Here is a 20,296-nt window from a genome sequence, read left to right as displayed (position 1 = left end):
TAGTCATGATTATTAGAGACAGGGTCCCAGGTAAGAATGTGCACGGCTTCATGGCCAAGAGTGGATAGATCAGATACGGCGTCTCAACAAACCCTATTCGATCAAGGGCGAAGTCACGATGAATGGATAATAGCGAGGCGGACCGGAGAGCTGCACATTCTCCACGGGTAGAGGTAGGTCGGATAGAAGGGTTGGCGACGAAGTCACTACTTTTTTTAAAAAAACACACACAAAAAAAAGGCAAAGGGTTACTGCAGGCAAGTGGGCAAGACCCAAGTCCCAACGTAGGAAAAAAAACGTCGTGCATATGAAATCAGGGCCCGTGGGCTCCACTTTCGATGATGGCCGTCAAATCCATTCGCCCGCCACGGAAGAGAGAGAAGTCTCGGTTCTGACTCGCAGGTTGGCCACGCCAGCGGCCGCAAGAAATCACAACAAACCAGCCAAACGCGTCAGTCGTCTTTTGACTTTGACGCCGTATTGAAGTATATTGGCGCTTACCGAGACTTGGGGAATCGGAGACGAATTATTATTAGCAATTCCACATGCACGTTGTATCCGTTGTGAGAGGCAAAGCTCATGGAATCGAGCCCGATTCATCAACACCGGATGGCACCATCCCCGATGGTGAGTTTTTCGAAGTCTGAGAGGGGGCAGGGCAGCTGCAGGCCATCATGACTTACGTAGTACTAGTGCGTTATGATACTTGGGTACCCGGTAGTTAGTCTGGTTACCTGCTGTATGCGAGGACGCAGAGGGTTTAGCAATTCCAGGGTCGTCTTGTCTTGACAGGCTGGAATCATAGGAGATGTGTTGTCGGAAAGTGTCTCGGATCAAGTCCATTGTTCGAGGGGCTCCCACCTAGACACCTACCCCTCATCAAGGGAGACGATCATTCAAGCTAGGATTCACATTCTCCTCGATGGTTAGTGTTCCTCACTCTGCCCAACTCGTAAGGAGTCGATCGCTTAACCTTTTTGGGTCGTGGACTCTTGGCGGTCACGGGACATTGTCAGCCTTAGGCAGGTCTAGCCCAGTTGGGGGGAGTTTCCAATAGTCTTCCCTTAAAGTATAGAATGCGACGAGAGCAAACAATAACAATGTAAAATTATTCAGTCAGCCGATTGTCGACAGAGAAAAAGTAAAGATAGAAATAAGCAAAATTTAGAGAGAAAGATTCTGCCCCTGACCTGCTTCTCTTACTCCGTGCTCAGTGCTCAGTACACTCCGTAGGTGAAGACACTGAGGGGAAGAGAGCCCCACCTGACCGGCAAAAAAGAACAATGAAGGCCAGAGCTGCCATTGCAAGCCCATTGACCACCCCCGGACAATCGCAGCGATCACATTGGAACCCCCGTATTATTCTACAGGCCCTCATTTGATTTTCCGGATATTAAGAGCTCTTTTACCAAAAGGATATCCCCTCGATTGAATGATTTCATGCCGGTCATTGCAGCGACAGGGAAACATCGTCGAAAAGTTCGCTTCTCTTCGACCGCGCAAACGCCTCCGACAGGCAGCTCCAGACCCGGTCGACAGACCAACGGCTGTTCCTCGCCTGCAGTTCACTCCCGGAATCACACATTAGTCAACCAGCAGTCCAGTACCACCTCGACCATGTCTGGCTCCGAGGCCCATCCCGGGATCCCGCCGCTCTTTACGGAGCTGCCTCTGATCCGAGATTCGCTCTCCACCGAGACAACGGACCTTCAGAATGAAACGGTCACTAAATGCTTGCCTTTCCTGGCCGGCACCCAGAGCAGCCAACGAGGGACGCTGAATCAATTCGGCGTGCCCGCCCTCAAACGCGACGACCATATCGCCTTTCTCTACGACTCCCTAGAAGACTACCCCGGCTCCTTCGTTGGACTCGATGCCAGTCGTCCTTGGCTGGTCTACTGGGCCTTGGCGGGCTTGTCTCTGCTGGAGGAGGACATCAGTAAATTCAACTATCGGTAAGTAGAGGCTGGTTCGCTTTCACGGTCCGTAGACTCGACCTGCGCATGTGTGCATATATCCTATTCCCTCATCTTAGAGATGATCTGCGGCTCGTTGGACGTCTTCTAAAAATGTTCCTCTCTCTTTCACAGCGTTACATCTACCTTCAAATCTATGCAAAATCCCACGGGTGGGTTCGGAGGTGGACATGGCCAGATGTCTCATTGCGCGTCCAGCTATGCTGCCGTGCTGTCTCTGGCCATGGTTGGCGGCCACGAGGCCTTCCAGTTGATTGATCGAAAAGCAATGTGAGCTGTGCGCCATAAAAGTCTTGTCTAGACCCAATGCGATTCCTAACCCCTTAATCAGGTGGAGATGGCTCGGGAAATTAAAGCAGGCCGACGGTGGCTTCAGGGTCTGCGAGGGCGGGGAAGAGGACGTGCGGTAAGTCTTTCTCTGTTTAATTGTGACAACATGGCTAACTGGACGCCATGCCAGAGGCGCTTACTGCGCGATGGTGATTATATCACTACTCGATCTACCTCTGACTCTTCCCCCTGACGCCGAAGCTCGGCAACATGGATTGGAGTCCTTCACCAGCGGCCTTTCCGAGTATCTTGCAAGATGTAAGACTCCATCTCACTTTTGATATCATTGGATAGTATTGATAACGGCCGGTAGGCCAAACTTTTGAAGGAGGAATTTCCGGTAGCCCCGGAGCAGAGGCGCATGGGGCTTATGCGTTCTGCGCTTTGGCATGCCTTTGCATCTTAGGCAAGCCCGAGGTGACCATAGCCAAGTGAGTGCCTACTAGAATCCATCCTTTGGTCATATTTCCTTTTTGCTGACCGTGGCAGATGCATGGACGTCCCTCTGCTCCTATCCTGGCTCTCGGCCAGGCAGTATGCTCCCGAAGGAGGGTTCGCGGGAAGAACTAATAAGCTGGTGGATGGATGCTACAGCCATTGGGTCGGAAGCTGTTGGCCACTGCTCCAGTCCGCGCTGGACGGCACCCAACCGGCTGCATCCCCGAAGCAAACCACTGGCAGCCTCTACAGTCGAGAAGGCTTGACCAGATACATTCTATCCTGCTGTCAGTCTCGAAACGGGGGTCTGCGAGATAAGCCCGGGAAGTAAGTCATCTTTCCCCTCTTTTGTCACCCTCTACGATTACTCCCTGGGATGCTGACAATCCGCAAACGAAGGCACCCGGATTCGTACCACACATGTTACACGCTCACGGGGTTGAGTATGGCGCAATATTATCATTACCATACCGACACTAGTACCAGCTCAAAGGATGATTTTGCGTCGGCCTTCTCATGGAAGTACTCTCACGTTGATGCCTCGGACGGACCGGCCGACAGCGTCCTGAGCAAGCAAGACCGGTTGATAGCCGCCCACCCCCTCTACGTGATTCCCCACCAGGCCGCCCAGGAGATGCGCTCCTGGTACGAGCGTCAACCATTTGAGACATAGTAATGTCCTGATCCGAGGTTTTTGGGGATGGAGGGATCTGGCTCTAGCTACAATGACTCGGAAGATGTGTACGAACTACGAATTAATCTAGAATGACGTTTTGTATCATATTGGTAGACTGCTTCCGTTGGAAAAATTGACGACGCATACATCATCCAACCAGGAGGCAAGTCATGGCAATGGGCTGATTGAAAAGCAAGAAGCAAGGAGCCTGGGATTGAGATGGAGACAGACACATACGAGTTCCGTAATCAAATCTCATTTCCCACCACGCTGTAGTCAGCCAGATGATTTCATCGCACGCCTGTGTCGTCATGCCATGCGGTTGGCGGACTTTGCATGTTTTGCTTTTGTCGTATCTTTTTCAAGGGGTTTTCACTCACGCCTGTGACTTCCCCTCAATCACCAATCCATCCGTCCGTCCAACTATCCCTCAGCACTATGCACTTCCATCCATTCCTGAAATCTTATGGTGATCCATCCCTTTGAGAGAAACAACGACAGAAAAAAGAGAAATAATCCTAGAAATCAAACGAATGGACAAGCCACCGGTTGCCCTCCGCCCCGCGAGAGAAACAAGAGAAGGCAACGGTGCACCAACCTGCAGCCACCACAAAAATCCGCTGCAATCCGGGGTAAAAAGACAAAGAAAAGAAGAGGAAAGCAAAGTGAAAAGGAGAGGAAGAGGGGTGTGCCAATTCCCCGAAAGTATCCCATCCTCCCCCTAGCGCGGTTGGCTAAATCAATCGGCAGGATTCTTTCCTACGGTTTCGATGCTGATTCTAATTCTAATTCTAATTTGGATTATGGATTGAATATTGAAATACCCTACACCGGTGTCCCATTCGCATCTCGTGTCAAAGTGGCATGGATTCCCCGCCGCCGCACGAAGCGACAAGCTGCCAACTCATCGGTGCATCCGATGCCTGCCTGTCAACCACGAAACAGGAAATCAATAAGGAAAATATTTTTTTCAAAAATAAAAATAAAAAGAGGACTGGACCAATCCAATGATGATCTACTAAACGCAGGAATCGAAGAATCCAGACGATCCTTTTAATCCGTCGGAGAATGAACCGTCCCTTGGTTCTCTAAGGAGGGACGTCAATCAGGGACTGTGCTCTGGACCTGGTCCTTTTTTTTTTCTTTTTTGGAATTCAATTCCCAGCAATGAACACCTATCCAGTCAGTCAGACTACCAACTGATGTTCATCCCGAGAAAATGGGAACTAGCCGGTCGGTTTGGTCTCATCCTGCAAGACTGCAGGAGATGACAAGAAAAATGAGGGGCAGAGCAACACCTTCCTCCCTCCTTTCGTCTTTCCGCCTGTTCTTCTTGTCTACCGAGTGGTCCATGACGATCGTCTCTTATGTTACTTTACGACCCGGATCCGATTGTGGCGACCTCCATCATTGGCGGTGCTCGTTGGTTTCAACGCCACGGTGTTGAGCCTTTGTCTGATCGTAGTCATCCCGGGACATGTTTTCTTTTTCTTTCTGGAATTTCGCGCGACATGAGCCCCCTCTCTCTAGCTGGGTGCCGTTATGGTATGCATTAGTGGCCTTTCACGACGTTCATGGAAAGAATAAGACTGAGGAAGCAAAAAGAAATTCCCTGATGATCCTCATTCTATGGAATCTATGTACAGGTTGCGGGAATTTTTAATCAATGACGCCTGGATAGACCGACAAAGGAGCCAGAAAATCAAATTCCACGAAAACGGAAGGCAGAAAAACAGAAAGAAAAGTAAAATAAAAATAAAGATCACCGACTTCCGACTTCTGAACATTCTGCAGCAATAAAGGAAAGACCGAGAAAGACTGATCCTGAGCAACAATGCCAATCCGAGCCGCCTGGATCGGCGGCGAATTACACCGTGGCAGATGGAGGATCTCCTAGTGTTGGATCACTGGCGAAGAGCCATGCCAGCACATCAGCGTTTCAACGCTTGCCTGTCTTTCCCTTCGCCCAAAAAGAAACGAGTCGAGACGATGGAAAGTTAATGGCCTCGAGGGGTCCGCAATGGATCATGGAATTCACCTGTTACTTGTCTGTTCCTCCGCCAATCTGAGTGGAGCTGTTCAATTGAACCGGTTGAGGGCCGTTATTTGTCTCTTTGTTTTTTTTTCTTTTTGTTCCTCCGTGGATTATTCCAAAGTCAGTCTTTAATTGTTGTTCAATGGCAGCCCCACCTGTTTATTTGGACTGGTTATACCTAGGGCTAGCAGGAAGAACCATCGCTCTCGCCCTTCTTTTTCTTTTTGGAACCCTTGGATTTAGTTTTTGAACTCTTGCCTTTCTTTCTGCCATTGTAGCGCATCTTGCAGTTCTTCGATCGTTTGCTCATCCTCCCAATTTCTACGGTTCACCGTCTCTGTTTATCCGTTTGATCTATACGAAGCTTGATCGGTTCCCACGAGGGCCAGGCGGTTTTCGACCGTACCAAAATAGCACCGCCTCTTCTGCTCGTCATATGAGGAACGTGGCCATTGGGCATCAACAAACGTCGTTCACCTCGTAGGCTTGCTTCTAATGCCTCTTGTGTGATTGCCAGGATTCTGTGCAGTGTCGACAGATCCAAGGCAGCGAATTATTGATTCGAACCGCCCCAGTCCCTTACATTCCATTGGGCATCCACCCCGATCCTCTGACGATGTACTATATTCTCTACCTTGCCAGTATGTAGGGTCCTTTTGTTGAACGTTTGTCCTGGTCCAGATCTACGCCTGCCCCCCCGTTTGCATGATTGTTTCCGTTTGTTTCCTCATTGGTCCCTAATGGATCTTGTGCAATGTTTTCCTGTTCTTGATTTGCCCGGTTTCCCTCTGTCCCTGGTTTCTAAATAAAGAAAATAAAGCATGAACAAATTGCAAAAGACGAAGACGTTGATCCATTCGGCATCGTCCGTCTTCCTTATCACTACCGGCATTGATTTGTTGGAGAGTCCACAGGGGGCGGAGGCGAGACGGGCATCACAACACCTTATCCCCGGGGAAACTGCCAGAACATAACCACTAAGCAAGTTGTATAGGTCTTTGCCGACGTCGGCGCTGGCCAGAACCTCAGTACGAGTCGTACACCAGCACATCCGGATACACCTGCACCGTCCGCGTCAACAATCGCGAGTACCAGACGGATATCGTTTGCGAGAACGAGACCCTGGCCCGGGAGAGCGCAGCCATGCGGGCCTATCTCATCTGTCGCAATTTCTCCGTCAACGACGGCATGTATCCGGCGGGCCATGACCACGGCGGCGTGGTCCAGGGCATTCCGGTCGCGATCGGCACCGGCCGGAAGACTCGCTATGGGGACGATACCGACATTTCGACGAGCGGCGAGAGCAGAAGCGGAGGGAGCAGCCCTGAAAGCTACGAGGGTGGACGCATCGATCGTGATCGACCCGTTGGTCCGTCGAGGGCTTTGGCGTTTGAGAGCCGTGGCCCGTAGTTCTGCTCAGCAGGGCTGTCGGATTTACATCTCACACGGATCATTGAATTGACATCGTCAACGCAGCTGTCACGGAGGAAAATGAAAAGTATAGGCAAGAAAATCATTATGATGTTACGACTTACGACATGACTTGAAATATCCAGATAGATCGAAAACCCCCTTTATTTGTTATTTATTTTCTTTTGTTTTTCCTTTTCTTTTCTTTTCGCATTGACCACCTGGTACAACCCTACGAGATTTCAACGCGAGGACGACAGAACAGAATGAATGTGATATGAATATTTATGACTATGACGGACTTTTCATGGTGGTGGCTAGCGGTCCTTTTTTCTCTGTTTTTCGTATCGTTTTCTTCCATCCCTGTTTCTGTGCCCTTCCAGTGTCTATGACTTCTTCCTATCATCGGCGGACTTTTGCAAATTACCTCACCCCCTGCCCAGCAAAGTCTGTACAAGAATGAAGAAGAAAGAATACCGTACCTACCTGTCTACCTGTTCACCTATTTAATTGATTACGGTTACCTGCTGCCAGCTCGCAACTCCGGGTGTTACCTTGCTTCTAGTCAGACTCCTGTTTGTATACTGTGACTGTGCGACGAGGAAGGTTCTGGCTCTACTAAAAAAGACAGCTGACTTCCCTTGCGCTGTCACGGTTGCTCGGAGTCGAGTCTCTGGCGGGATTGTCCGATTCAGGGACTCGGAATTGCTGTTCCTAATTGTTCTTGTGTTGTACTGTCAATTAGTAGGGTGTGGTGTTCGGTGATAAGCGTTGTTACGTTGGTGTTTTATATATAGCAACGGTTACTAGTAGCTAATCTATGCAACTTGCACACAACTAAGTACTATACCACGTCAAATAATCGTACCTGCCACATAAACATACAGAACAAGATTGTAGCACACAGCCATTACCCCTATTCACCTCACTGCAAATGATCGAATCCAGGAACGGCCAACGACGACATCATCGACATGTCACTAGTTAGTTAACGCCGACCCGCCGCTGACTCAGCATGACGTAGAGTCCTTTTCTCCTTCTGCGCCACGAAGGAACAGCGAACAACAAGACCGATGATGCCATCTCGTCCCTGCAATATTGGCTCTGGACCGGCTCCGAGGCTCGAGACCGCTCGGGCTCCGTTATATACCTTCTTTCCTTGATGTTGCTTTTTTTTCACCCCCTCGAACGATATACCAACACCCGGCCCTAAACCCATTCTTGTCCTACAGTCCTAGACACTACTCACTCTAACCTACCGAATTGGGTCGTTCAATTACACATAAACTACGAATTACCATCCTTGGCAACTATTTCGGTCCCTGACAATCCCTTCCACCCATCCATCCATCCATCCTACATGCTCCTCGTTCGCGGACAGATGACCGCCCAATAATGCGGTCCTTTCGAACTTTCGGTTTCGCTGCTTGCGCCAGCGCCAGGCCCGGCTGCGGGGTTGGCCTCGTACCCCGGACGAGAGGGATAGCAGGTTTCTCCTCGTCGACGACGACGGGCGTTCGATCAGCATTGACTTGCCTATCCGCCTGTACCGTTTCGTCTGGCTCGTCTCGACCCTCTCGACTTCGTGCCCATGCCCATGTTATCGACCAGAGACGATGGTACGCGGCGCCTTGGGATATCAAGCAGGAGGACAAGAAGGAGACCAAGGAACATCTGGAGCGATTGGAGATCAAGGAGCGGGATCGGACGGAGAAGAACTCGAATCAGAAGATTGAGGATGCGATGACGAATGGTTCGTTTTTGGTCCCTCTCCTCTCCTGGTGACAATTGGTTAGGGGTGTTGGTGGCGAGGTAGTCTTGTGCTGGTCTGATGTTAACGGTTATGGCGAATGTAGGAAAGTTGTTGACGACGCCGTCGAGATTGTTTAAGTTGTTGATTCCGTTGCCGACGGCGCATCATAATAGGAAGCATATGGGTGGGTTTTCTCTTTATTGAGTTCAGGAGGTGGATGGTTGCACTGACAGTGACTAGATTTCGAACCCATTGCTATCCTCGTCCATCCGCAACAGCCGCTATCATACCTCGAACGACTCATCCAGAACGAAGTCCCCAAGATCAAAACCCACACCGGGGAGCTACGGTCTCCCACCGTCTCGTTCATTGCGCTCCAGATCGACGACAACGCCATCCGGCCCCGGAAGCCGATGTACGAGGAGACCGATTCCGAAGTGAGTCGGCTAGCGGAGCTGGACTCCGGCGACGAGAGCCGCGAATCGCGCCGCGACCCGCAAGAAGACGACGATACCTTCAGCTACCTGCGGCGCACGGCGCCCGGCAAAGCGTCCAAGGAGGAGCGTTTCGTGCGGTGGTCGCAGTCCACCGAGGTCGGCGACTTCATTCGCGACGCGTCGCGCGCGCGCGAGTTAATCGTCAGCATCGAGGGGTCGCCGGGGGGATTGCGCCAGATCCACGTGGCGGTTCCTGCGTTCGACGAGCGCACGCATTTCCTGCGCATGCGGCTGCGGAACATCTCGAAGCGGATCCAGAGTATTGCCGAGATCAAGCACGAGTGCGATGCGTTGGCGCATCGGGGCGCGCAGCGCGTGGCCATCGGCGGATTCGGCATCCTCTCGTTCTGGTGGTATCTCGTGTACAAGCTGACGTTCGAGACGGATCTGGGATGGGATACGATGGAGCCGGTGACGTACCTGGTCAGTTTGACGACGCTGATGGGCGGCTATCTCTGGTTTCTCTACCACAATCGGGAGATCTCGTACCGATCCGCGCTGGACTTTACGATCAACGCGCGCCAGCGCAAGCTGTATCAGGCGAAAGGGGTCGATCTGAACCTGTGGGAGTCGCTGATCGACGAGGGTAATACGCTGCGCAAGGAGATCAAACTCATCGCCGCCGAGTACGACGTCTACTGGGATGAGAAGAAAGACGAGCAAGACGAGCGCGTGACCGAGGCGCTGAAGAAGGAGCGCACGCATAAGAACGGATCCAAGCGGAAAGATGATCTAGATGGCGACGAGCACGATGACAACTAGAGCCGTGTATTGGCTACAGATAACATTGAACGCTATCGCCCATGACCATGATTTTGTTTCATCCTCACACTTCCTACCTTTTTTGAACAGCCTCGCTCTTGGAACCCTCACCCATTCCTCACCGGATCATAGTACTCCTTCTTCGGCGGGCTTTCATCCTGTTTCGACTTTGACGGCGACGTCTTCGCGGCTTGCCCTACGGCCAAATCAGGATCAGCCAATATCCACAATTCCCTTCCTCTCTTTCAACCCTCCACCAACAAAGAAGGGAAAGGAAAAAAGACATACCCTCCCCCTCCCCCTTCCTCCGATTCCGATTATTGCGAACATCCCTCGACCGAAACACGCTATACAGCAACCACCCGGCGACCCAATTCGGCCCATACTCGCCGGCGGTGTTGCCGCGCGCAAAGAACGGCTCCGTGAGGGGGCCCGCATGCGACACGATCTCGAGGATGCCCCAGCGCTGGCGATCGGGACGGATATGGTGCCAGAAGAAAGGGGGGCGGGTCGTGGGGTCCGTGGCGACGCTGTCGAGGAGGTTCGTGGGGTTTTCGTTGAGGCGGTTGTAGATTATTATTGCTACGTCCTGTTGTTTTGTGAGGGGTGAGTTATGTTGTCAAATGTCTCTCTCTTTTTCTCTTCTTTATTTTCCCTTGTTCTGTGGTGTTGGGATTTTGCTTTGTTTTTCTTTTGTAGGGGAGGCAGACAGACAGGGAGATGTATAGTGCATAGGGCATAGTTGTATGTAAAGTAGGCATAAAGAATAGAATAGAAATAGAGCAAGGAATTCCATCCACCCATGAACAAAATGAAAAAAAGACAACAACAACACATAAACCAGAACGCATAGGAAACAGGAAGAAAGGAAAGAAATTGCACATACCCTCATCGCGCGGTAATACTGCTCATGCTGCGGATTCTGAGAATTCAAGCCCAACGCTTGCATGAATTCCTCTTTGGAGGCACGCGGGCCTACGGGGGGCATTTTGGTGAATTGGACTCGGATGATTTGGGGTTCTTGGATTGGATTGAGTTGAGTGGAATTGAATTGAGTGAAGTGGTTCGAGTATGGAGTATGTAGAGTGGGCAAGGGTACAAAGAAGGTGAATAGTAAGTAAGTGTAGGAGGGAGGAAGAAAGTAAGTAGGGAATAAAGTAGAATAAAGTGAAGAGTCAAGAAAGAAGGAGAGAAGAGAATCCAAGGAGGTGAGTGAATAGAAGGTAGAGGGAGAGGGAAAGCAAGAGGAAGAATAGAAGAAGAAGTACCACCGACAAACAAAATAAATAAATAGGGCAAAGAAAGAAAAGAAAAGAAGCACAAGACCAGACCAGACCAGACAGACAGACAGACCAAACCACCGGAAATAAAAATAACAATCACAATTAAATAAATCGATCTGGAGCTGCTGCTACTTCCCACGCACCCGCATCCATATCCTCTCTCCACTGTACTTACCTTGAGATCCGTAGGCACAAACCCGAGGGAGAAGACCCTCAAACCGAAAATAAGTACGTACCCATCATCCCATTCCCCATTCCAACTCTTACAAATCCAATTTCAAATCTAAATTCCAATTCCCAGAAGGAAGCCGTCCTTCCCTCCCCCCCTCCATCGTGACGCAGCAGTGCAGACCCTTCTTGCAAGGGTAGATTTAGGTTCGGGTCGGGGTTCAGGGACATTTTTTTCTTTTCTTTTCTTTTTTCTTTTTTTCGTTTACATTACTATATCTGACGTACGGTATGTACTTGATTTCCTTAGGCTGTCTCATGATTAGGGACCAGGACTGGGATTCGGATTCGGAATAGGGCAAGGAGGGATGGAGGGATGGAGGGATGGAGGGGTTGGAAATCGTACTTTAGGAGCAGACCAGTGTCTAAATTGGGTTAATGGAATCAGAGGCACTAGAATGGGGAAAAGAGTACTTTTTATGACAAATTTTCTTGTCAGGTCTTGTCGTGGGCTTGGCCTCGAGGGAAATAAAACAAGACATTAATTAATGCACAAGTAATAACTATAATACTGTGCTTGGATGTCAAGCATCCAGACAGACAGACAGACAGACAGACAGACCACCCCCACTCACGTCTCAGATCAAATCAAATCAAATCAATCAAGTCAAGTCACTCGAGGAATCGGAATCGGAGGGACGATCAAACGCCCAAACCAAACCAAGTCAAATTCAAATCCAAACCCAAAACTAAGACACCAGAAAAAAAAGAAAAACAAATCAAATCCTAGAGGGAAAAAAAAGCTACTCAGCTCGGCCCGGTACATATCGCATCCGGGATGATGATTGGAATGGATTGCAATGCCACCCGTCTGCAGGACCGTTGGTAGGCGGGATGTATGCACCCGGTGGAGAACAGAGACTCCTAGAAGGGAGTTAGTGTGTCCAGACCAGACCAACCGGGGTTGTCGTCTACTTTGACAGGACGGGACAGAAGTACGGTGGGCTGGGTTGGGCGTGGTTTGGTCGGGTTGGGTGGAAATGAAGGAATAACTGAATGTGAATATTGGCAATGCTTGTGATGGAGAGAATAGGGGAGCAGGAGGATCAAACGCCCCTCCCCCTCGGTCTTCTTGCGTTTGTTCAACCAAACGGACGGTTTGACAGGTAGAGACCAATTCTTCGAAAAATAGCAAGATATCTATCGATCTGCAACACAGGCTGTCGTGTAACCAACTCTCCGTCGCAACAACAACTCGCCCGAAATGGAGTTTGCTCGGAGTCGAGGGAGGAAAAGGTCAGAAAAAAAAAATAAAAATAAAAACGGCGTTTGTATCGGCCTTCGATTCTGTACGACAATCTCTGAGGGAAGAGACCGAAGGGAAATGAGGGACAGGAAGAGAAGCAATGGGGTATCCCCCTTCTTCCCCTTGTCTGGTTGGTTTTTATCAATCTATCACTCTATCTAGAGCCGATCATTCTATCGGTCTGTACATGCGGATGGCAAAAGATGAATAGCTACTTTTCATAATCCATCTTCTCCTCCACCTTCTCCTGATCCATCCCGTCACCTTCCACCTTGTTGTCATGGTACATCGTCAGACTCAACCGCGCGAATTTACTGGCCTCGCGGATTCGCTTGCCGTACCGGATGAAGACCACCGGCGCCACACAGAACAACGTGGCGATGGCCGCCAGGATCGACGTCGCCACGTTGTAGCCCAGGTTGACGTACATGGGGTGCGTGAACGGCAGGACGACGGCGCAGGTCGACGCGCGCACGAGGATCAGTCCGGCAAATCCCGACGCCGCGTAGATCGTGTAGCTGTCGGCGAGGTAGCCTGTCAGCGTGTAGACGCCCTCGTTCAGCGCGAAACCGATGAAGAACTGCGCCACCATGGGAACCATCCAGTGGACTCGCGTCAAGGGTGGGATGGTCCAGGCAAAGAGCCAGAGGCCTGTTGTTTGAGTAAGTTTGTTGTCACTTGGAAGAAAGGCAAGTGGGGGTATGGACTTACCACCGGCCAGACAGGGCGTCGCAATGGCGAACCCGGTGAGTTTGTCTTCGGGTTCAATGGTTCGGCCGCTTCGCGCGACCTTCTCCAGATGATGCTGATCGTAGAATCGCACGAACGTGGACATCCCGCAACCCAAAAGGATCGGGATAAAGCCCAAAGACGCCGTAGCAGTCTTCCAGCCGTAGGCCTCGTAGACCAGGGGCAAGGACTCGGCCTGAAGGTAGAAAAGGGCACAGATGACGGCGCCCATGAAAGACACCGTCATGATGATGGGCTCGGTGAGCAGGAGTCGCACCGGTCGAATGCAAGTGACCGTGACCATGGTCTTGAAGTCCAGCGTCTTGTCCGGATTCAGGGGTTTGATGTCTCTGCCCGGCTGGGACTTTCGCAGAATCGCCACCTCGCGTTCAAGCAGGAGACTGGGGCGAGTCTCGTGCAGGAACAAACAGAATCCCAAGAGAATCCCCAGGCCGATAGCGGCGAGGTAAAAGACCCAACGCCTAGATTCATGTTAACCATCTGTATTTGAGGCTCGCCCAAAAGAAACAAACTCACCATCCCATGTTCTGGGTGACGTAGGCACTGTAGATAGGACCGACACAAACAGCCGCGTTCCCAATCACCGCCCACACGAAGATCATCCACACCCGTGCCTTCATATTGTACATGTCCTCCATACTCCCCGCCACCACGATCGTGGGCACTGCCGAGGCCAGCCCGGACAGAAACCGTGCAATGATGATGGCCGGAAGCGCGTGGACGGCCGCCGTGATGATCGAGAAGACACAATACACTATGGTCGACCCGATGTACAGGGTCTTGCGGCCACAGATCTCCGAGTACGGCGGGAAAAACACACCGCCAATCCCCTGACCGATCATGTATGTCGACGTGAGACAGAAGATGGACAGGCCGAGGCCGACAGAAAAGTCGTTCCGCATCTCCTGCGCGGCTGCAGTGCCCGCCGTGCCGACGGCGCTGGTGATGAATTCCAGCAGCAGAATCACGATGGTGCCGTAGGTCTTAAGCTTCGCATTCCAGTTTCTCGGGTGCTTAGGGTTGCTATTCTCCCAGCGGACGAAACCGGCCTCGTTCAGAACGAGCCCATGCTGGCGCAGCGCATCCTGGTACTCGTCATCTGCAGAGCTGTCGCCGTCGTTGGGTGAGATTGTAATCCCAGTAGAGGAACCGAGCGCAGACATGTTTCTAGTCTTGACTGTAGCCAATGAAGATACAGTTCAGGAGGTTTGGGCGACCAGTAGACATAGAGAGGGGGACAGAGGGACAGAAAAGGCTCAAATAGCCCCCCTGATAGATCATCCAGGGCTAATTCCATTCTAAGGGGCGGGTACTCGAATGGCGAAATGTCAACACCCCCAGTGATCGAATCGGGCCCTCGGCCATCTTTCTTGCTCCCTCCCGCTCTCTCTCTCTCTCTTTCTGTGTGTGTCTTGTCTTGTTCTTTTCCCCTTTTCGGTTCAGTTTTTCGGCTAAATATTCCCTTGCTTCCGAGTGGATCGGGACAATTCTGGAATCATTGGAGAAAGGAGCATTCTTGCGTCGCGGCGGATTATTGGGAGGTGGGTCCGAGCAATGCCATCATTGCCCTTTTGAAGCATTCCACGGCGCATGTGCGACGTTGATGAGTGTCGGTGTGGCTGACTTATTACACGTTCCAGCGCACACCACGGTTTGGAGATGGCATAAGGCTACGTACGCCTCCCTCCGATCTTCTCCCGCCGGGAGAGGGGAGGGCGGCTAGGGAAGCAAGGGCAACGCTGCCCTTGTGAGGACATCCGGAGAGTGCGAGTGGTTGATTTCCCTGATTATGGCATTGGTGAACCTGGCTCAAACTGCCAAGAGGCATCGACGTACGAACCTTTTCCACCTGAGACGTTCCCCAGTAAGGAGAGGGCGGCCATCCCAAGAAACGTTGAAGGCAATGAATCACGTCAGAGCGGGCAGTGGATCATCGCCCCGTATAAGCAGCCAAGTCGACTACAAGTCATCAATGTTGTCGGCCAAGAGGAAGAAGGAATGCACTTCCAAACTGCTCGTACGGTTGCCGGCTGCAAGGAGGGCCCAGAGTTCAAGTCCGGCGCACCAGAACATGGACCGTGGTGAATCAATTTCCCCGTACGGAAATCTGGATTTGACGCCGAGATATTGGCATAGCATCATCGAAACTCGCCTGATGGTGAGGATGTCTGGTATAAAGCCGGCTTGGTTTCTGGGTAGACATGTAGTTGTTCATCAACTTCAGATCAAAGGATCAAGTCTCTGATAGAGATTCGGATTTCCTCTCTGTCTCGTCGAATTAGGGCTGTTTCCCCTTCTTTATCAATATGGAGCCGTTTTCAGTGGTTCTCATCACCCATGCATTTACCTTCTTCCTGGGCTTGGTGGTTTCCAAGGTCCACAACAACTCTCAGGGTTTCCTCAATCCTCTTTTGAGCAACCTGTCCCAGATCAAGTCGGGTCTGTCGGATTGGTTTTCGTTTGGTCGCTCCCGCGCTGCGAAGGCAAACAGACTTTTGGATCAGGTCTCGGTGGAGCTTCTGGACCGGTTTGGCTCCCGCCCCAGACCCAGTTTTCCCCATGTCATCCAACTAACTGAGCGGCCTTTAGTTACCAAGTTGAGGAGAAGTACGACAAGAGTACCTGGCAGCGCAAAGCCTATGACGACTTCACTGGCGCTCTGGTTGCCAAGGACAAGATCTTTCCCTGTATCTATGGTACGAAAGGATACAAGGCCAATGAGCTTGACTTCCTCTTCTTGGAATCCGAGGACCTGAACAACCTCGAGATCGCAAAGGTCGGAGCCAAAGCTATTGTCGAATACCACAAGATTCTCCAGAGCCGTGGTCGCAACATTTCGCTCGTGCTGCTGTGCCCGCCGCCCAAGATCGAACGCTCCGTCGAGGAATACCACAAGATCTTCTGGTCATTCCTGAAGCGTCTCCGTCAGCTCGACCCCAAGCCCTGGCCCAAGAAGATTCCCCACGACACGCAGAACCGCCAATGGTGCATGAACTTCGACGGCCTGGAGGCCTTCTTCGCCGTCCTGACCCCCGCCCACAAGCAGCGTCGGTCTCGCAGCGCCCCCAACTTCGCCATGGTCTACCAGCCCCGCATGATCTTCGATGTCATCTTCAAGGACCCGCGCTACCGTGAGTCCGCCACCCGCACCGTGCGTGGCCTCGTCGACAAGTACGATGAGATCCCTCACAGCCCGGACATTAGCGACTACGCCCGCGAGGGTACCACCGAGAGCAGACAGTACTTCCTGCTGGACAAGAACGAGACTGCGCATTGCCCATATGACGACCTCGAGATGGCCGCTCAGAAAGACAAACTGAACATGGCATAAAGGACGTCACATTGCAGCATCTCCTGCATAGAGTGCATGGAGTGGGCGCTGAGTAGGACGCGCGTCCTGGCATGTGCTGCATGGTCCTTTTTGGCACGGGCAAGCTAGACTTGCATGGGTTGGTAGTGGTGGAGGAACAGCAGTGGCAGCACTGGCATACAAAGAAGACCGGTGGAGGAATGGCGGGGAGTGGGGCGTGCAGATAGATTGAGATTGTGACATCATGCTAGTGCTGTAAGAATGAAAAGTTTCGGCTTGCTGTGGATCTGACATGCATGTTTTGGAAGTGAGATTCGAAGAATCCCTTGCGTATGCAGGCGACATGAAATGTAGGGACGGACGTAGGAGTGAAAAAAGGCAGACCAACTTGTCTGGATCTGTGAATCATATGAGTAAGATCATCCCAACTGAACCTATTCATAGTGTGTTTGCTCTCGCTTGAAAGCCAGAAAAAAAAAACAAAAAAAAAAAAATAACTACCTAGGGTGAAAGAAACAGAAGATCTTAATTGCCTTACCTCGATCCGATTCATCTCGATAAGCCAGTCAGACAAGCTCAATCTAGTGAAATTTGAGTCCCTTTAGGGAAAGTTAATTCAGCACCTAGTTCTCCCATATCAGATCTATCTCATGCCTGATACTGGCCGTCAGACAAGCCTACCGAACACATCACACAGCGCTCCCCGATGAGTATGCCACAAGCACTCTGAACGGGTGATGCAAATTGGCATGAGCCAAATCCTACCTCTTGAACTTGGTTGAACTCGAGAGTCCCTTGCATGTCGTATTATGTCAGCTGAGAGTGAGGCGTCCGTCCTTGCATGAACTCCTGTTCGACTGAGCGTTGGGAAGAATATCCCGATCAATCACATGGCTCGGGTTTCTGATGCAGGGCCCTTCATCAGTTAGGCAATGAAACCGGCATTGCATGTGTTGCATTACTCAGCGTGGAGAGGCCGTTTCTGGGGTCATATCGGCGGCCGATCTCGGTACCTGTCCACCGCCATGTCGAACGCAGGTATGCCGATTGGTAAAGCGGACGCGGTGGTTGGGATTGGGTACAAATCTAGACAAAAGACATGGTCTCATATCATGATGCATGTCGATAGTTCAGTCTTGGGGCCTCCATTGGTTGAATTCAGTCTAAGAGTCCACGCAAGAGACGTGTCTAGAATCCTAGATTCCCCATTTTCGAAGTTCCATAGGCGTACAAGTGGTGAAAGCGAAGCCGACATTGTGACTCGACAGGTTCTGCGCCATGTCTCACCAGTCGTTAGATTATTCATGTCGTTCATAACGACCAAAAATGTTCCAAGAACAGAAAGACCAAGAGCCGACAATATCTACAATAGAGCATATAGAGAGGAGATCTTGAATCAGCATCCATGAGATATCACACATTGGCCGGTCTCGACCCATTTCTTCCGCCGAGGCTGGCTCCATTTTGTCGCTTTTGATCATGAGCACATCTGAGCACGACTAAGCTGACAGGAGTTGAAATCTGAGGCCAGTGGCTTGGTTGATCATATGCATAGTACCGACTTTTGTAAGGATTCCTTGACAATTCGATCAGTGTCTCCATATTGAGTCGAATCGGGTGGTGATCCAGTCATGGCCAAGTGGTTCAATACTTGTCAGATATGGAAAGGAACCTTGATATGAGTGAAATGTGCAACTGACACAAACGGTTTGCCGCATGACTTGAGGTTTATAATGGAAATTCGGTGCAGAGCGCTGGGTGCCACTCTACCAAGCAAAGAATGGGGCTGTTGCAGCTGACTGACGATCGAGAATACCAAGATCCAGCGGTCACACTCGTCTATAAATGGACCAGATAAGAGACTAAAACCTGTTTCTGGTGCCCCTATTTCCATTAGGTTGGATCTGTCTCATGTGCCTTGAACAAAATTGAGACGGCAGCAGGTTTTCTATTCTGAATGCTGCTAGTAAGGGTATTCTTCAAATCTGAAATTCCAGATCGTTTTCGCAGAATTGTCAAATCCGTATCCTTTGGAGCTCGTGGCACCAATATGTTGTAGCAGCGGTGGGACCACAGCCCATCGAGTCCATTCTTCGCGATTGGCAATCGTCTCGATCATCATATCAACCAACCAATCTGCGGTCAGGTCGGTCTTCTCAAGGAATGACAGGATAATAGAGCGATGGAAAAAGAAGACCTTGCGAGCAACAATCATATTTGTTCATCTCATGAACACCAGGGGCCGGCGCTGTGCCCCTAGGCCGTGTTGAGAGCCTGCAAGGCGGACGGGAGCCAGCCCTTAACCGCCAAAGTATCGTCCTCCACCATCGCGACGTATTCCGCACCCGTCTCATAGCAATTCCTCATAACGTGTGTATAATCGTAAATCGTCTTGTTCCATACCATCCGCCTTCCTCCCATTTTTGTATTTGTTAAAAGTCGGGGTCGTCTTTCGAGTAGGTCAGGAGGCGATCGGGCAGCGATTCGGCCCATTTCTCCGAGTAGATCGGATGCTCTGTCGGATCGGAATTTCGGAGAAGAAGGTCGAGGAATACGCTCTTCTTTCGGGATCGCTGAGACCCTCCTAAAGAGACACGACTGTCAGGCCGACGTATTAATCACCGCGTCGACGAACCGTCACTATGCCAACACATATCGTGGGTTTCTCTCCGGCGAGCCTCGCCGGGGGGTTAACATCGCCAGCTGCACCCAGATACGCCTCTGCCTCCGTTATTCGATTGGATGTGTACAACTTCTCGGAAGCGCCAGTCTCATCGAAGAAGTAGGATGTGGGTCGCGATAGCTAGCACCTTGGTAGTAGCAAAGAGAGAGAAGATACAGGGCCGAAAATATGCAGACTATGAGACCGGTCGCGGAGAGAGAACCTGCCGAAGCGGAATTGAGGCGAGTAGCTAGACATTCCTGGTACTGTTCCCTGATGAGAGACGGAGCGCATGCGCATCCGGATATTTGCATTATCGATCGGTTCTCGAGAAGACAAGTAGTAAGTTAAGAATGGACAAGTAACTGCAACATTGAGTTGTTCAAAGCTTTAACGAGAGGATAGCGCGAGATGGTCTTTAAAGGAATTGCCGGATCCGGCGACATGGAGAGGGACGGAGATCATCCGCAAGTCAAGCGGGCTTGCCGCTGGGTCCCGTGCTCTCGCCCACACGTGTAGCCGCTCGTTGCCCACCCAGCATCTACTTCTTCAAACATGACATCCTCTCAGGCGAACTCTCCGCACAGACACCTATACTATGCGTTAACATCATTCTCGTTGGCATAATTCTGGCATGGCGCAGTATGAATTCGCCTCTCGACAAGCCCTCTAGAACATTTAATGGCGAATCGGTTGGTACAGCTCGCCAACTACCCTGTAAGGCTTCGAAATTTAGATGGCCATGCGCACAAACAGGTTTAATCTAGCGCTGGCAATATGGAATATTCAAGATCCTGCACGGGAGGGCAATGAAGATCTTTAACCGAGATAATGGCCCGTGCTACGGAGTACTCCATGGCTGTTTTCAAACCCCAGAGGCCTCGTCTGATACAGACCAAATCCTGTCTCTGCCGAGATATCGAAAAGAGTGACTCCCAAC

At 51.0% G+C, this 20,296-nt stretch overlaps 7 protein-coding genes across 7 annotated transcripts; 4 read left to right on the top strand and 3 right to left on the bottom strand.

The window, feature by feature from the left end:
- Positions 1-1,617: 1,617 nt before the first annotated feature.
- RAM1 (CAAX farnesyltransferase subunit beta RAM1) lies at positions 1,618-3,417 on the top strand (the record flags this gene model as incomplete). Its single annotated transcript, XM_046087636.1, has 7 exons — positions 1,618-1,955; positions 2,091-2,246; positions 2,308-2,382; positions 2,437-2,564; positions 2,620-2,737; positions 2,796-3,071; positions 3,144-3,417. The coding sequence occupies 7 exons, from the start codon at positions 1,618-1,620 to the stop codon at positions 3,415-3,417; spliced, it is 1,365 nt and encodes a 454-aa protein (XP_045943603.1).
- A 2,654-nt stretch (positions 3,418-6,071) lies between these two features.
- LDX57_005948 (uncharacterized protein) lies at positions 6,072-6,865 on the top strand (the record flags this gene model as incomplete). Its single annotated transcript, XM_046087635.1, has 2 exons — positions 6,072-6,096; positions 6,450-6,865. 2 exons carry the CDS (start codon positions 6,072-6,074, stop codon positions 6,863-6,865), a joined length of 441 nt encoding a protein of 146 aa, XP_045943602.1.
- Positions 6,866-8,260: 1,395 nt separating this feature from the next.
- On the top strand, positions 8,261-9,877 carry LDX57_005947 (uncharacterized protein; the record flags this gene model as incomplete). The annotated part of the gene is made up of 3 exons (XM_046087634.1): positions 8,261-8,618; positions 8,722-8,802; positions 8,859-9,877. The coding sequence occupies 3 exons, from the start codon at positions 8,261-8,263 to the stop codon at positions 9,875-9,877; spliced, it is 1,458 nt and encodes a 485-aa protein (XP_045943601.1).
- A 107-nt stretch (positions 9,878-9,984) lies between these two features.
- On the bottom strand, positions 9,985-10,865 carry LDX57_005946 (uncharacterized protein; the record flags this gene model as incomplete). The annotated part of the gene is made up of 3 exons (XM_046087633.1): positions 9,985-10,073; positions 10,166-10,466; positions 10,764-10,865. 3 exons carry the CDS (start codon positions 10,863-10,865, stop codon positions 9,985-9,987), a joined length of 492 nt encoding a protein of 163 aa, XP_045943600.1.
- A 1,980-nt stretch (positions 10,866-12,845) lies between these two features.
- On the bottom strand, positions 12,846-13,667 carry LDX57_005945 (uncharacterized protein; the record flags this gene model as incomplete). The annotated part of the gene is made up of 2 exons (XM_046087632.1): positions 12,846-13,285; positions 13,346-13,667. 2 exons carry the CDS (start codon positions 13,665-13,667, stop codon positions 12,846-12,848), a joined length of 762 nt encoding a protein of 253 aa, XP_045943599.1.
- A 229-nt stretch (positions 13,668-13,896) lies between these two features.
- On the bottom strand, positions 13,897-14,547 carry LDX57_005944 (uncharacterized protein; the record flags this gene model as incomplete). Its single annotated transcript, XM_046087631.1, has 1 exon — positions 13,897-14,547. One exon carries the CDS (start codon positions 14,545-14,547, stop codon positions 13,897-13,899), a length of 651 nt encoding a protein of 216 aa, XP_045943598.1.
- Positions 14,548-15,690: 1,143 nt separating this feature from the next.
- LDX57_005943 (YqcI/YcgG family protein) lies at positions 15,691-16,715 on the top strand (the record flags this gene model as incomplete). The annotated part of the gene is made up of 2 exons (XM_046087630.1): positions 15,691-15,911; positions 15,974-16,715. 2 exons carry the CDS (start codon positions 15,691-15,693, stop codon positions 16,713-16,715), a joined length of 963 nt encoding a protein of 320 aa, XP_045943597.1.
- Between the last annotated feature and the right edge of the window lie 3,581 nt (positions 16,716-20,296).

This window comes from Aspergillus melleus, assembly GCF_016097325.1.
Source record: "Aspergillus melleus strain CBS 546.65 chromosome Unknown contig3, whole genome shotgun sequence".
NCBI classification, from domain to species: domain Eukaryota; kingdom Fungi; phylum Ascomycota; class Eurotiomycetes; order Eurotiales; family Aspergillaceae; genus Aspergillus; species Aspergillus melleus.
This window is presented reverse-complemented; position numbering and strand designations above follow the sequence as displayed.